Source organism: Petromyzon marinus, chromosome 74 (genome assembly GCF_048934315.1).
Source record: "Petromyzon marinus isolate PM22_M1 ecotype Great Lakes invasive population chromosome 74, UKy_Petmar_22M1.pri1.0, whole genome shotgun sequence".
NCBI classification, from domain to species: Eukaryota; Metazoa; Chordata; class Hyperoartia; order Petromyzontiformes; family Petromyzontidae; genus Petromyzon; species Petromyzon marinus.
This window is the reverse complement of record NC_133740.1, coordinates 11881052-11895183: the sequence shown is the minus strand read 5'-3', so window position 1 is coordinate 11895183 and position 14132 is coordinate 11881052. Positions and strand designations below refer to the sequence as shown.

Here is a 14132-nt window from a genome sequence, read left to right as displayed (position 1 = left end):
TGTGGTGTGTTGATATGTGTTGATGTGGTGTGTTGATGTGGTGTGTTGATGTGTGTTGATGTGTGTTGATGTGGAGTGTTGATGTGTGTTGATGTGTGTTGATGTATGGTGGTGGTGAAGGTGGTGGTGGTGGTGGTGGCGGTGGCGGTGGTGGTGGCAGCATTGAGGGTCGCCATGTCCCGGCTTGGAGCCAGGGTACCAGGTCTCTAACCCAGGTCTCTAACCCAGGTCTCTAACCCAGGTCTCTAACCCAGGTCTCTAACCCAGGTCTCTAACCCAGGTCTCCAGTGTAGGTGACTCAGCGCCTCTGACATGGCCACTGTGAACACACTGAGAGAGACACCCAGACCCAGGTCTCTAACCCAGGTCTCTAACCCAGGTCTCCAGTGTAGGTGACTCAGCGTCTCTTACACCGCCACTGTGAACCTACTGAGACAGACACCCAGACCCAGGTCTCGAACCCAGGTCCCCAGTGTAGGTGACTCAGCGTCTATGACATGGCTCATCGAGTGGAAATTTACAGCAGCATCCCAAGACTCTAAATGGCGTGGTGCTGACGTTGAATCTAAATGTGGGGGGAAATTCCGCAGGACTGGGAGACAAATCCACGCGACTCACAGGGAGAGAGACGCAGACTCCAAATATTCAGCAGCAGGCGTCAGGGCCGGGATCGAACCCACGACCTCCTGCGCACCAGGTGAGGTCGTCAACATCTCGGGATCGAACCCACGACCTCCTGTAGACCAGGCGAGGTCGTCAACATCTCGGGATCGAACCCACGACCTCCTGTAGACCAGGCGAGGTCGTAAACATCTCGGGATCGAACCCACGACCTCCTGCACACCAGGCGAGGTCGTCAACATCTCGGGATCGAACCCACGACCTCCTGTAGACCAGGCGAGGTCGTCAACATCTCGGGATCGAACCCACGACCTCCTGCGCACCAGGCGAGGTCGTCAACATCTCACAGCCACCCTGGCGCCCCACACGGCCACTGTGGAGCCACCCGCAGCGCCGCTGTTGACTCAGCGTCTCGCCCCCTCCACGTGGAGCCGAGAGACATCCGGGGCCCTCCCCCCTCCCCCCTCCCCCCTCCCTCCCCCTCCCTCCCCCTCCCTCCTCCCCTCCCCACTCCCTCCCCCTCCCTCCTCCCCCCTCCCTCCCTGCTGCGGCGTGCAGCAGTGAACGTGTCGCTGGCCGCCCACCCCCTCGTAGCAGCCGCTCGCTACCAAGAGCACTTGCCCCAGCAGCCCGTCACAGGCTACACGGGGTGTCTTTGTCTTTGGTGCGAGTGCGCGTCTGACTTGGGGCAAATTCTGCTCAACTCGGGGGTGTTTTTGTGGGGGGCTGCGGCGCCCCCCCCCCCGCCCCCCACACAAACATTCACGGCCTACGGGCAGGAGAGTCACAAAGAACGACAATTGGCGCACGAACCGACGCCTTAACGCAGGGATCCCGAGGCTCCGTCGTGAAGTTTTAGAGTGAGACACCCTGTGACCGTTGACGAAGAAGGATGTTAGAATGGCGTTGTGTTTTGAATGAGAGAATTGTGAATTCTTCTCCACTCGTCGTTAATGTAAAGATGGCCTCGCTGGGGGTATCGGTTCCACGCGGACTTTCACCTGGCTGGGATTGCGGGATCGAGATAAGGGGCCGCCCATAAATGACGTCACGCGATTGCTGACGATTTTTTAACCCCCCCCCTCCTCCTCCTCGTCACACGGCGTCAGAAAAAGTCGGCACCTCAAATATGACGTCACAAAGCTCTGACCCCCCCCAATAAAATATATAAAAGATGCTTCAAATCGCTTTAAACTAAAATGTAGGGACTCTTTATAACAGGAAACGCTACAGGACCCGCGCTCGCTCCATCCGACGCCGGGTGCGAGTTGTTCAGGCGAACTTCAAACGCAGCGAGCGACTCGTGGTGGTGGTGGTGGTAGAGAGACTCGTGGTGGTGGTGGTGGTACAGGAGAGACTCGTGGTGGTGGTGGTGGTGGTACAGGAGAGACTCGTGGTGGTGGTGGTGGTACAGGAGAGACTCGTGGTGGTGGTGGTAGAGGAGCGACTCGTGGTGGTGGTGGTGGTGGTACAGGAGAGACTCGTGGTGGTGGTACAGGAGAGACTCGTGGTGGTGGTAGTGGTGGTAGAGGAGAGACTCGTGGTGGTGGTGGTGGTAGAGGAGCGACTCAGAGTGCCAGGAAGATGGAAACGCAGCGAGTTGGCACAGTGGGGGGCACAGGCGGTCAAACCACGGCACCACCTGGGTCTGTCCCGTGACCTCCTGCACCTAGCCTGGCACAGTGGTGCATCTGCCAGTCATCTCAGTCAGCCAACTAATGTCACCTGCTGGGTCTGTCCCCGTGACCTCCTGCACCTAGCCTGGCACAGTGGTGCATCTGCCAGTCATCTCAGACAGCCAACTAATGTCACCTGCTGGGTCTGTCCCGTGACCTCCTGCACCTAGCCTGGCACAGTGGTGCATCTGCCAGTCATCTCAGTCAGCCAACTAATGTCACCTGCTGGGTCTGTCCCGTGACCTCCTGCACCTAGCCTGGCACAGTGGTGCATCTGCCAGTCATCTCAGTCAGCCAACTAATGTCACCTGCTGGGTCTGTTCCGTGATCTCCTCCTGTCAGCGAACCTTCGACACTTCACGTGATAGCCTCAAAGTGCACCTAGCCTGGCACAGGCGCCGCGGTGACGTCACCGTCACCGAGTGGCGAATGGCGGTTGTTGTATGAATTGGTATTGGAGGGTAGTCGAAGGCATTGTATTGATTGTATCGATTGGTATTGGAGAGGAGTCGATGGCACGGTTGATTAAACCAAGGAACGCGCCAGTGATGAATCACTGCACGAATTCAGGGTCGCACACGAACACACAAATCAGCCACTGAGGGCATTGTGAACCCCCTGTGAGAGACACACCCAGGGCTCGAACCCAGGTTCTTAGTGGACTGCCTCAGTCTTAGTGGACTGCCTCAGTCTCTGACATGGCCATTGTGAACCCCCTGTGAGAGACACACCCAGGGCTCGAACCCAGGTTCTTAGTGGGACTGCCTCAGTGTCCCTGACATGGCCCATTGTGAACCCCCTGTGAGAGACACACCCAGGGCTCGAACCCAGGTTCTTAGTGGGACTGCCTCAGTGTCTCTGACATGGCCATTGTGAACTCCCTGTGAGACACACACCCAGGGCTCGAACCCAGGTTCTTAGTGGACTGTCTCAGTGTCCCTGACATGGCCATTGTGAACCCCCTGTGAGAGACACACCCAGGGCTCGAACCCAGGTTCTTAGTGGACTGCCTCAGTGTCCCTGACATGGCCATTGTGAACCCCCTGTGAGAGACACACCCAGGGCTCGAACCCAGGTTCTTAGTGGGACTGCCTCAGTGTCTCTGACATGGCCATTGTGAACCCCCTGTGAGAGACACACCCAGGAATCGAACCCAGGTTCTTAGTGGATTGCCTCAGTGTCTCTGACATGGCCATTGTGAACTCCCTGAGAGACAGACCCAGGGCTCGAACCCAGGTTCTTAGTGGGACTGCCTCAGAGTCTCTGACATGGCCATTGTGAACTCCCTGTGAGAGACAGACACACCCAGGGATCGAACCCAGGTTCTTAGTGGGACTGCCTCAGAGTCTCTGACATGGCCATTGTGAACTCCCTGTGAGAGACACACCCAGGAATCGAACCCAGGTTCTTAGTGGACTGCCTCAGTGTCTCTGACATGGCCATTGTGAACTCCCTGTGAGAGACAGACACACCCAGGGCTCGAACCCAGCTTACGCGCTGACGGGGCTCTTTTAGCTTACAACATTTAGCAATAGTAATGGCGACGTTAAACGAATGCACACGCAACACACACAACATACACAACACACACAACATACACAGCACACACACAACACACGAAACAAACACACCATACACACAAAACACACACACAAAACACACATACACCACACGCAACACAACACACACAACATACACGCAACACACTCAAAACACACATACACCACACGCAACACAACACCATACACAACACACACACCATACACAACACACACAACACACACAACGCAACACACACACAACACACACACAACATACATACACCACACAATACACACACGACACACCACGCAATACACACGACACACACCGCACGTGGCGGTGGTGATATATTGTCGTCACGTGTCGTCAACGCCGCTGTTTACAAACATTGAGTAAACAACGGATACACAAAACAAATAAATAAAGCGTCCGACGGGAGAGAGAGCCGAGAAAGTTGAGCGAGATGAGAGAGAATCGAGTTGCGAGAGAATCGAGTTGAGTGAGAATCGAGTTGAGTGAGCATGCGATCGTGTTTCGAGTTCACAGAGTCCGTGTCTGCCCGTTGCGTACTTGAGGGGTCAGGAGTCTTCAGACAATCTCGCGTCTCCGTCGGCTGTGTGGAATTTCCATATTACCGTGACGGGAGGCCTATAAGTTGTTAATGTAACACTACCTAAGATTAAATAAAGATAATCTGATGTATTAGTATCACCATGTAAGCCAGTATATTTCATTCGCTGTAGTTGGCTATCAGAATTGTCATTTAACTCACCGGTGAGTGGGTGAGAGACTGAATTTGTGAATTAGTGGGTGGGTGAGTGAATTAGTGAGCAGGTGAGTGGGCGAGCGAGTGGCCGCGTGAGCGACTGAGTGAGCGTGTGAGCGTGTCAGTGAGCGAGCGACTAGGTGAGTCGCTGAGTGGGCGAGTGGGTGAGCGAGCGAGCATGTCAGTGAGCAAGCGACTGGGTAAGTCGCTGAGTGAGCGAGTGGGTGAGCGAGTGACTGGGCGAGTGGGTGAGTGAGCGAGTGGGTGAGCGAGTGGGTGAGCGAGTGACCGGGCGAGTCAGTGAGTGAGCGAGTGACTGGGCGAGTGAACGAGTGGGTGAGCGAGTGACTGGGCGAGTCACTGAGTGAGCGAGTGACTGGGCGAGTGGGTGAGTGAGCGAGTGGGTGAGCGAGTGACTGGGCGAGTGGGTGAGTGAGCGAGTGGGTGAGCAAGTGACTGGGCGAGTGGGTGAGCGAGTGACTGGGCGAGTGGGTGAGTGAGCGAGTGGGTGAGCGAGTGACTGGGCGAGTGGGTGAGCGAGTGACTGGACGAGTGTTGTGGGTGAGCGAGTGACTGAGCGAGTCGGTGAGTGAGCGAGTGGGTGAGCGAGTGGGTGAGCGAGTGACCCGGCGAGTCGGTGAGTGAGCGAGTGGGTGAGCGAGTGACTGGGCGAGTGGGTGAGCGAGTGACTGGGCGAGTTGGTGAGTGAGCGAGTGGGTGAGCGAGTGACTGGGCGAGTGGGTGAGCGAGTGACCGGGCGAGTGGGTGAGTGAGCGAGTGGGTGAGCGAGTGACCGGGCGAGTGGGTGAGTGAGCGACTGACTGGGCGAGTGAGCAAGTGGATGAGCGAGTGACTGGGCGAGTGGGTGAGCGAGTGACTGGGCGAGTCGGTGAGTGAGCGAGTGGGTGAGCGAGTGACTGGCCGAGTGGGTGAGTGAGCGAGTGGGTGAGCGAGTGACCGGGCGAGTGGGTGAGTGAGCGAGTGGGTGAGCGAGTGACCGGGCGAGTGGGTGAGTGAGCGAGTGGGTGGGTGAGCGAGTGGGTGAGCGAGTGACTGGGCGAGTGGGTGAGTGAGCAAGTGGGTGAGCGAGTGACCGGGCGAGTGGGTGGGTGAGAGTGGGTGAGCGAGTGACTGGGCGAGTGGGTGAGTGGGTGAGCGAGTGACCGGGCGAGTCGGCGAGTGAGCGAGTGGGTGAGCGAGTGACTGGGCGAGTGGGCGAGTGACCGGGCGAGTCGGTGGGCGAGTCGGTGAGTGAGCGAGTGGGTGAGCGAGTGACCGGGCGAGTGGGTGAGCGAGTGGGTGAGCGAGTGACTGGGCGAATGGGTGAGTGAGCGAGTGACTGGGCGAGTGGTTGAGTGAGCGAGTGACCGGGCGAGTCGGTGGGCGAGTCGGTGAGTGAGCGAGTGAGTGAGCGAGTGAGAGATATGTGGACCGTGACGCCAGTCGGACTATACAGTTTATAGACAACGCAGGGTTAACCAGGGCCGCCTGGTCAGGGATCGAACCCACGGACCCCACAATAATCACCGTGGCGGCGCCCCACGTGAACCTCGCGACGCGGCGATCCCTCGCGCTCCTGCGCCGGTGCCGATCGCTTCAATCGCCCCTCCAACTCCGCGAAGGGCGGCCCCTCGGGGCGACAAATCCTCTCTGCTGCTCCTTCCTTCCTTCCTTCCTCCCCGTTGGCCGCCACGGCTCTTCGCTGGCCCTGCAGCTCCGGCCATCGCCCACCGTGAGAGCGCGGAGAGACGCGAGGCGACCTGCCCAAGCCACGCTTTGTCCTTTGCAAAGCGGGCGAAGGGGAAGTTCCTACGCCGTCCCCCTCCTACCCATCCCGCCACTGCGTTCCAACAGCCGCAACAACCACCACAACAACCACCACCACCACCACAAGCACCAACCGTGACGCTTCAACGCACTCACTCGCTCATCCACCCACTCGGACACTAACCCACCCACTCACTCACTAACCCATCCACCCACCCACTCACTAACCCATCTACCCACTCACTAAGCCATCCATCCACCCACTCAATAACCCATCCACCCATCTACAAATTCACTCGCCCACCCACCTCACCGCAGGCCACCTCAACCATCTCCCTGCCGCTCCCCTCGCACCACTCCACTGCGGAAGAGCCTCCTCCACCTCCTCATCCACCACCTCCTCCACCATTGCCTCCTCCTCCACCACCTCCACCACCTCCTCCTCCTCCACCACCTCCTCCTCCTCCACCACCTCCACCACTTCATCCACCACCACCACCACCTTTCCACCTCTTCCACCACCACCTTTCCACCTCTTCCACCACCGCCTCCTCTTCTCCTCCACCCTGAGGGGGCCACATTGCTGCCCGTGGCTTCTCGAGTGCTCCCCGAATCCTCGGGGGAGCTGCGCCGCCCGGCGCCGTGGGTGGGGGGGGTCACAGGTCGGCCGTGTCCACCACGCACTTGATGAACAAGGTGTCGTCCCGCACGTAGGTCTGCTCCGACGAAACTAGGCGGCCGAGGGGGCAGAAAAGGGGGCAGCCGCTGGCCACGTTGAGGTCTCCGGTGGGGCGCTGGAAGGAGGAGGTGGTCGCGTCCGGGCGGAAGGCGTCGATGACGTGGTCACGACGGGGGCCCTGGTCCAGCAGCATCAGCGTCACCTGGGGAGGGCGCGGGGGGAGTGGAGGGGTCACGGTCACGGTGATGGCGGTGATGGCGGTGACGGCGGTGGCGATGGCGGTGGTGATAGCAGCGATGGCGATGGTGGCGACGATGGTGGTGGTGATGGTTGCTACGGCAATGCTGCCGCTTTATGATGCTGGCGACGATGGTTGCTACGACAACGGTTGCTACGCTGCTGCTGCTGCTGCTGCTGCTGCCGCCGTCACCTTCTGGCGGAAGGGCCAGCGCAGCATGGCGTCGTGGTCGCCCCGCATGAGGACGAAGAAGAGCGAGAGGTGGGAGCCCTTGCCAGCGCCGTCACCGTTGGGGTACAAGCGGAGGCACATCTTGTAGCCGTAGCGGCTCGTGAAGAACGCTGCGGGCAGACGAGGCGGGGGGAGGGCGGGCGGTGAGCACCGATGACGGCCGCTGCGGTGGCGGTGGTCGCCGAAGCCACACGGAGACCCAAGGGGAGGCGTAAAGACAACGGCCATCACCACAACCACCACCACCACCACCACGACCACCACCACCACCACCGTGATAACCAACACTAGTCTGTGGGTGACGTTAGTCTGTAGGTGACGTTAGTCTGTGGGTGACGTTAGTCTGTAGGTGACGTTAGTCTGTAGGTGATGTTAGTCTGTGGGTGACGTTAGTCTGTGGGTGACGTTAGTCTGTGGGTGACGTTAGTCTGTGGGTGACGTTAGTCTTTAGGTGACGTTAGTCTGTAGGTGACGTTAGTCTGTGGGTGACGTTAGTCTGTGGGTGACGTTAGTCTGTGGGTGACGTTAGTCTGTGGGTGACGTTAGTCTTTAGGTGACGTTAGTCTGTAGGTAACGTTAGTCTGTGGGTGACGTTAGTCTGTGGGTGACGTTAGTCTGTAGGTGACGTTAGTCTGTGGGTGACGTTAGTCTGTGGGTGACGTTAGTCTGTAGGTGACGTTAGTGTGTGGGTGACGTTAGTCTGTGGGTAACGTTAGTCTGTGGGTGACGTTAGTCTGTGGGTGACGTTAGTCTGTGGGTGACGTTAGTCTGTAGGTGACGTTAGTCTGTAGGTGACGTTAGTCTGTGGGTGACGTTAGTGTGTAGGTGACGTTAGTCTGTGGGTGACGTTAGTCTGTGGGTGACGTTAGTCTGTGGGTGACGTTAGTCTGTGGGTGACGTTAGTCTGTGGGTGACGTTAGTCTGTGGGTGACGTTAGTGTGTGGGTGACGTTAGTCTGTGAGTGACGTTAGTCTGTAGGTGACGTTAGTCTGTAGGTGACGTTAGTCTGTGGGTGACGTTAGTCTTTAGGTGACGTTAGTCTGTAGGTAACGTTAGTCTGTAGGTAACGTTAGTCTGTGGGTGACGTTAGTCTTTAGGTGACGTTAGTCTGTAGGTGACGTTAGTCTGTGGGTGACGTTAGTCTGTGGGTAACGTTAGTCTGTGGGTGACGTTAGTCTGTAGGTGACGTTAGTCTGTAGGTGACGTTAGTCTGTGGGTGACGTTAGTCTGTAGGTGACGTTAGTGTGTAGGTGACGTTAGTCTGTAGGTGATGTTAGTCTGTGGGTGACGTTAGTCTGTGGGTGACGTTAGTCTGTGGGTGACGTTAGTCTGTGGGTGACGTTAGTCTGTGGGTGACGTTAGTCTGTGGGTGACGTTAGTCTGTGGGTGACGTTAGTCTGTGGGTAACGTTAGTCTGTGGGTGACGTTAGTCTGTGGGTGACGTTAGTCTGTGGGTAACGTTAGTCTGTGGGTAACGTTAGTGTGTGGGTGACGTTAGTCTGTGGGTGACGTTAGTCTGTGGGTGACGTTAGTCTGTGGGTGACGTTAGTCTGTGGGTGACGTTAGTCTGTAGGTGACGTTAGTCTGTGGGTGACGTTAGTCTGTGGGTGACGTTAGTCTGTGGGTAACGTTAGTCTGTGGGTGACGTTAGTCTGTAGGTGACGTTAGTCTGTAGGTGACGTTAGTCTGTGAGTGATGTTAGTCTGTAGGTGACGTTAGTCTGTAGGTGACGTTAGTCTGTGGGTGACGTTAGTCTGTGGGTGACGTTAGTCTGTGGGTGACGTTAGTCTGTGGGTGACGTTAGTCTGTGGGTGACGTTAGTCTGTGGGTGACGTTAGTCTGTGGGTGACGTTAGTCTGTCAGTAACGTTAGTCTGTAGGTGACGTTAGTCTGTGGGTGACGTTAGTCTGTCAGTAACGTTAGTCTGTGGGTGACGTTAGTCTGTAGGTGACGTTAGTCTGTGGGTGACGTTAGTCTGTGGGTGACGTTAGTCTGTCAGTAACGTTAGTCTGTGGGTGACGTTAGTCTGTAGGTGACGTTAGTCTGTCAGTAACTTTAGTCTGTCAGTAACGTTAGTCTGTAGGTGACATTAGTCTGTAGGTGACGTTAGTCTGTGGGTGACGTTAGTCTGTGGGTGACGTTAGTCTGTGTTCAACGTTAGTCTGTGGGTGACGTTAGTCTGTGGGTGACGTTAGTCTGTAGGTAACGTTAGTCTGTAGGTGACGTTAGTCTGTGGGTGACGTTAGTCTGTGGGTGACGTTAGTCTGTAGGTGACGTTAGTCTGTAGGTGACGTTAGTCTGTAGGTGACGTTAGTCTGTGGGTGACGTTAGTCTGTGGGTGACGTTAGTCTGTGGGTGACGTTAGTCTGTAGGTAACGTTAGTCTGTAGGTGACGTTAGTCTGTAGGTGACGTTAGTCTGTGGGTGACGTTAGTCTGTGGGTGACGTTAGTCTGTGGGTGACGTTAGTCTGTGGGTGACGTTAGTCTGTGGGTAACGTTAGTCTGTAGGTGACGTTAGTCTGTGGGTGACGTTAGTCTGTGGGTGACGTTAGTCTGTGGGTAACGTTAGTCTGTGGGTGACGTTAGTCTGTGGGTGACGTTAGTCTGTGGGTGACGTTAGTCTGTGGGTGACGTTAGTCTGTGGTTGACGTTAGTCTGTGAGTAACGTTAGTCTGTGGGTGACGTTAGTCTGTAGGTAACGTTAGTCTGTGGGTGACGTTAGTCTGTAGGTAACGTTAGTCTGTGGGTGACGTTAGTCTGTAGGTGACGTTAGTCTGTGAGTGACGTTAGTCTGTAGGTGACGTTAGTCTGTGGGTGACGTTAGTCTGTAGGTGACGTTAGTCTGTGGGTGACGTTAGTCTGTGGGTGACGTTAGTCTGTGGGTGACGTTAGTCTGTAGGTGACGTTAGTGTGTAGGTGACGTTAGTCTGTGGGTGACGTTAGTCTGTGGGTGACGTTAGTCTGTGGGTGACGTTAGTGTGTGGGTGACGTTAGTGTGTGGGTGACGTTAGTCTGTAGGTGACGTTAGTCTGTAGGTGACGTTAGTCTGTGGGTGACGTTAGTCTGTAGGTGACGTTAGTCTGTGGGTGACGTTAGTCTGTGGGTAACGTTAGTGTGTGGGTGACGTTAGTCTGTGGGTGACGTTAGTCTGTGGGTGACGTTAGTCTGTGGGTGACGTTAGTCTGTGGGTGACGTTAGTCTGTAGGTGACGTTAGTCTGTGGGTGACGTTAGTCTGTAGGTGACGTTAGTCTGTGGGTGACGTTAGTCTGTGGGTAACGTTAGTGTGTGGGTGACGTTAGTCTGTAGGTGACGTTAGTCTGTGGGTGACGTTAGTCTGTAGGTGACGTTAGTCTGTGGGTGACGTTAGTCTGTGGGTGACGTTAGTCTGTGGGTGACGTTAGTCTGTGAGTGACGTTAGTCTGTAGGTGACGTTAGTCTGTGGGTGACGTTAGTCTGTAGGTGACGTTAGTCTGTGGGTGACGTTAGTCTGTGGGTGACGTTAGTCTGTAGGTGACGTTAGTCTGTGGGTGACGTTAGTCTGTGGGTGACGTTAGTCTGTGGGTAACGTTAGTGTGTGGGTGACGTTAGTCTGTGGGTGACGTTAGTCTGTAGGTGACGTTAGTCTGTGGGTGACGTTAGTGTGTGGGTAACGTTAGTCTGTAGGTGACGTTAGTCTGTGGGTGACGTTAGTCTGTGGGTGACGTTAGTCTGTGAGTGACGTTAGTCTGTGGGTGACGTTAGTCTGTGGGTGACGTTAGTGTGTAGGTGACGTTAGTCTGTAGGTGACGTTAGTCTGTAGGTGACGTTAGTCTGTGGGTAACGTTAGTCTGTGGGTGACGTTAGTGTGTAGGTGACGTTAGTCTGTGGGTGACGTTAGTGTGTAGGTGACGTTAGTCTGTAGGTAACGTTAGTCTGTAGGTGACGTTAGTCTGTGGGTGACGTTAGTCTGTGGGTGACGTTAGTCTGTGAGTGACGTTAGTCTGTAGGTGACGTTAGTCTGTAGGTAACGTTAGTCTGTAGGTGACGTTAGTCTGTGGGTGACGTTAGTCTGTGGGTGACGTTAGTCTGTGGGTGACGTTAGTCTGTGGGTGACGTTAGTCTGTGGGTGACGTTAGTCTGTGGGTGACGTTAGTCTGTGGGTGACGTTAGTCTGTGGGTGACGTTAGTCTGTGGGTGACGTTAGTCTGTGGGTGACGTTAGTCTGTGGGTAACGTTAGTCTGTAGGTGACGTTAGTCTGTGGGTGACGTTAGTCTGTGGGTAACGTTAGTCTGTGGGTGACGTTAGTCTGTGGGTGACGTTAGTCTGTGGGTGACGTTAGTCTGTGGGTGACGTTAGTCTGTGGGTGACGTTAGTCTGTAGGTGACGTTAGTCTGTAGGTGACGTTAGTCTGTGGGTGACGTTAGTCTGTGGGTGACGTTAGTCTGTGGGTGACGTTAGTCTGTGGGTGACGTTAGTCTAAAGGGTGGTGGAGCTATGTCCTTGCCCAATCCTAGCCCACACAAACAAAGATAAATAACCCCCATATAGCCTTTAACATACTGCTGGGGTAAGTGCTGTTAGCGAGTAGCACCTGTGAAGGCCACGACACCTCAGGAGACAAAGACAGGCACACAACAACAACAACAACCGACATTCGCCACTACGGCGCTTGTGCCAGGCTATGTGCACGTTAAAGCCACGTGAGGTGTCACGGAGCAGACTCAGGTGCCACGGGTCGACCGAGACGACTGAGATGGCTGAGACTGAGACTGAGACGACTGAGACTGAGACGACTGAGACTGAGACTGAGACGACTGAGACTGAGACGACTGAGACTGAGACGACTGAGACTGAGACGACTGAGACTGAGATGACTGAGACTGAGACGACTGAGACTGAGACGACTGAGACGGCCGAGACTGAGACGACTGAGACTGAGACAACTGAGACTGAGACGACTGAGACTGAGACGACTGAGACAACTGAGACTGAGACGACTGAGACTGAGACGACTGAGACTGAGACTGAGACGACTGAGACTGAGACAACTAAGACGACTGAGACAACTGAGACTGAGACGACTGAGACTGAGACGACTGAGACTGAGACTGAGACGACTGAGACTGAGACAACTAAGACAACTGAGACAACTGAGACTGAGACGACTGAGACGGCCGAGACGACTGAGACTGAGACAACTGAGACTGAGACGACTGAGACTGAGACTGAGACGACTGAGACTGAGACGACTGAGACTGTTACGACTGACACTACTGAGACTGAGACGACTGAGACTGAGACGACTGAGACAACTGAGACTGAGACAACTGAGACAACTGAGACTGAGACGACTGAGACGGCCGAGACTGAGACGACTGAGACTGTTACGACTGACACTACTGAGACTGAGACGACTGAGACTGAGACTGAGACGACTGAGACTGAGACGACTGAGACTGAGACAACTGAGACTGAGACGACTGAGACGACTGAGACTGAGACGACTGAGACTGAGACGACTGAGACGGCCGAGACGACTGAGACTGAGACGACTGAGACTGAGACGACTGAGACTGAGACAACTAAGACAACTGAGACGGCTGAGACTGAGACAACTGAGACTGAGACGACTGAGACGACTGAGACTGAGACTGAGACGACTGAGACTGAGACAACTAAGACAACTGAGACTGAGACGACTGAGACGACTGAGACGGCCGAGACGACTGAGACTGAGACAACTGAGACTGAGACGACTGAGACTGAGACTGAGACGACTGAGACGGCCGAGACTGAGACGACTGAGACTGTTACGACTGACACTACTGAGACTGAGACGACTGAGACTGTTACGACTGACACTACTGAGACTGAGACGACTGAGACTGAGACTGTTACGACTGACACTACTGAGACTGAGACGACTGAGACTGAGACTGAGACTGAGACGACTGAGACTGAGACGACTGAGACTGAGACGACTGAGACTGAGACGACTGAGACTGAGACAACTAAGACAACTGAGACGGCTGAGACTGAGACAACTGAGACTGAGACGACTGAGACGACTGAGACGACTGAGACTGAGACGACTGAGACTGAGACGACTGAGACTGAGACGACTGAGACTGAGACAACTGAGACGACTGAGACGGCTGAGACTGAGACAACTGAGACTGAGACAACTGAGACGGCTGAGACTGAGACGACTGAGACAACCGAGATGACTGAGACAACCGAGACGACCGCCGTGAGCGTCGCTCCTCCGCCCTTCAATTAATTACCACAAAACCACGGACCGAAAGAAACACGCTAGACATCCACCGCTCGTGCTCGCTCGTCCGTTCCCGGCGCCACCGCCACGCCGCGCGGCGACAGCGCCGGCGCCGACCTGGCGAGTAGACGGCGAGCTGCCGCCCGCTGCCGGCGTCGCCGCGCCGCCGCCGCACGTCGCCGACCCTCCACACGAAGGAGCCGTCGTGGGACGAGACCTCGAGGGCGGAGAGGCGCAGCGTCATGTCGGCCAGCGCCACCTCCCGCAGCGCCAGCTTGCGCTCCAGCGCCTGCAGCTGCTCCGGGTAGCGTGGTGGGGGGGGGGGGGGGGCAGAGAGAGCGGTGGCGCCGCGGTCAG

At 55.9% G+C, this 14132-nt stretch overlaps 1 protein-coding gene across 12 annotated transcripts in view; it reads right to left on the bottom strand.

Moving 5' to 3' along the window:
• Positions 1-6862: 6862 nt before the first annotated feature.
• The window catches only part of LOC116957458 (TNF receptor-associated factor 2-like), a 33436-nt gene continuing 26166 nt past the window's right edge, over positions 6863-14132 (bottom strand). For 11 of the 12 annotated variants that reach the window (XM_032979611.2, XM_032979615.2, XM_032979616.2 and 8 more), the window contains 3 exons: positions 13893-14070; positions 7482-7630; positions 6863-7253 (listed from right to left, as the gene is read on the bottom strand). In XM_032979611.2, coding sequence (XP_032835502.2) covers positions 7029-7253; positions 7482-7630; positions 13893-14070 — 552 coding nt within the window. In that variant the 3' untranslated portion in view covers positions 6863-7028. Of the gene's footprint in view, positions 7254-7481; positions 7684-13892; positions 14071-14132 lie in introns of all 12 variants that reach the window. The other variant, XM_076056141.1, reaches the window with a different exon arrangement.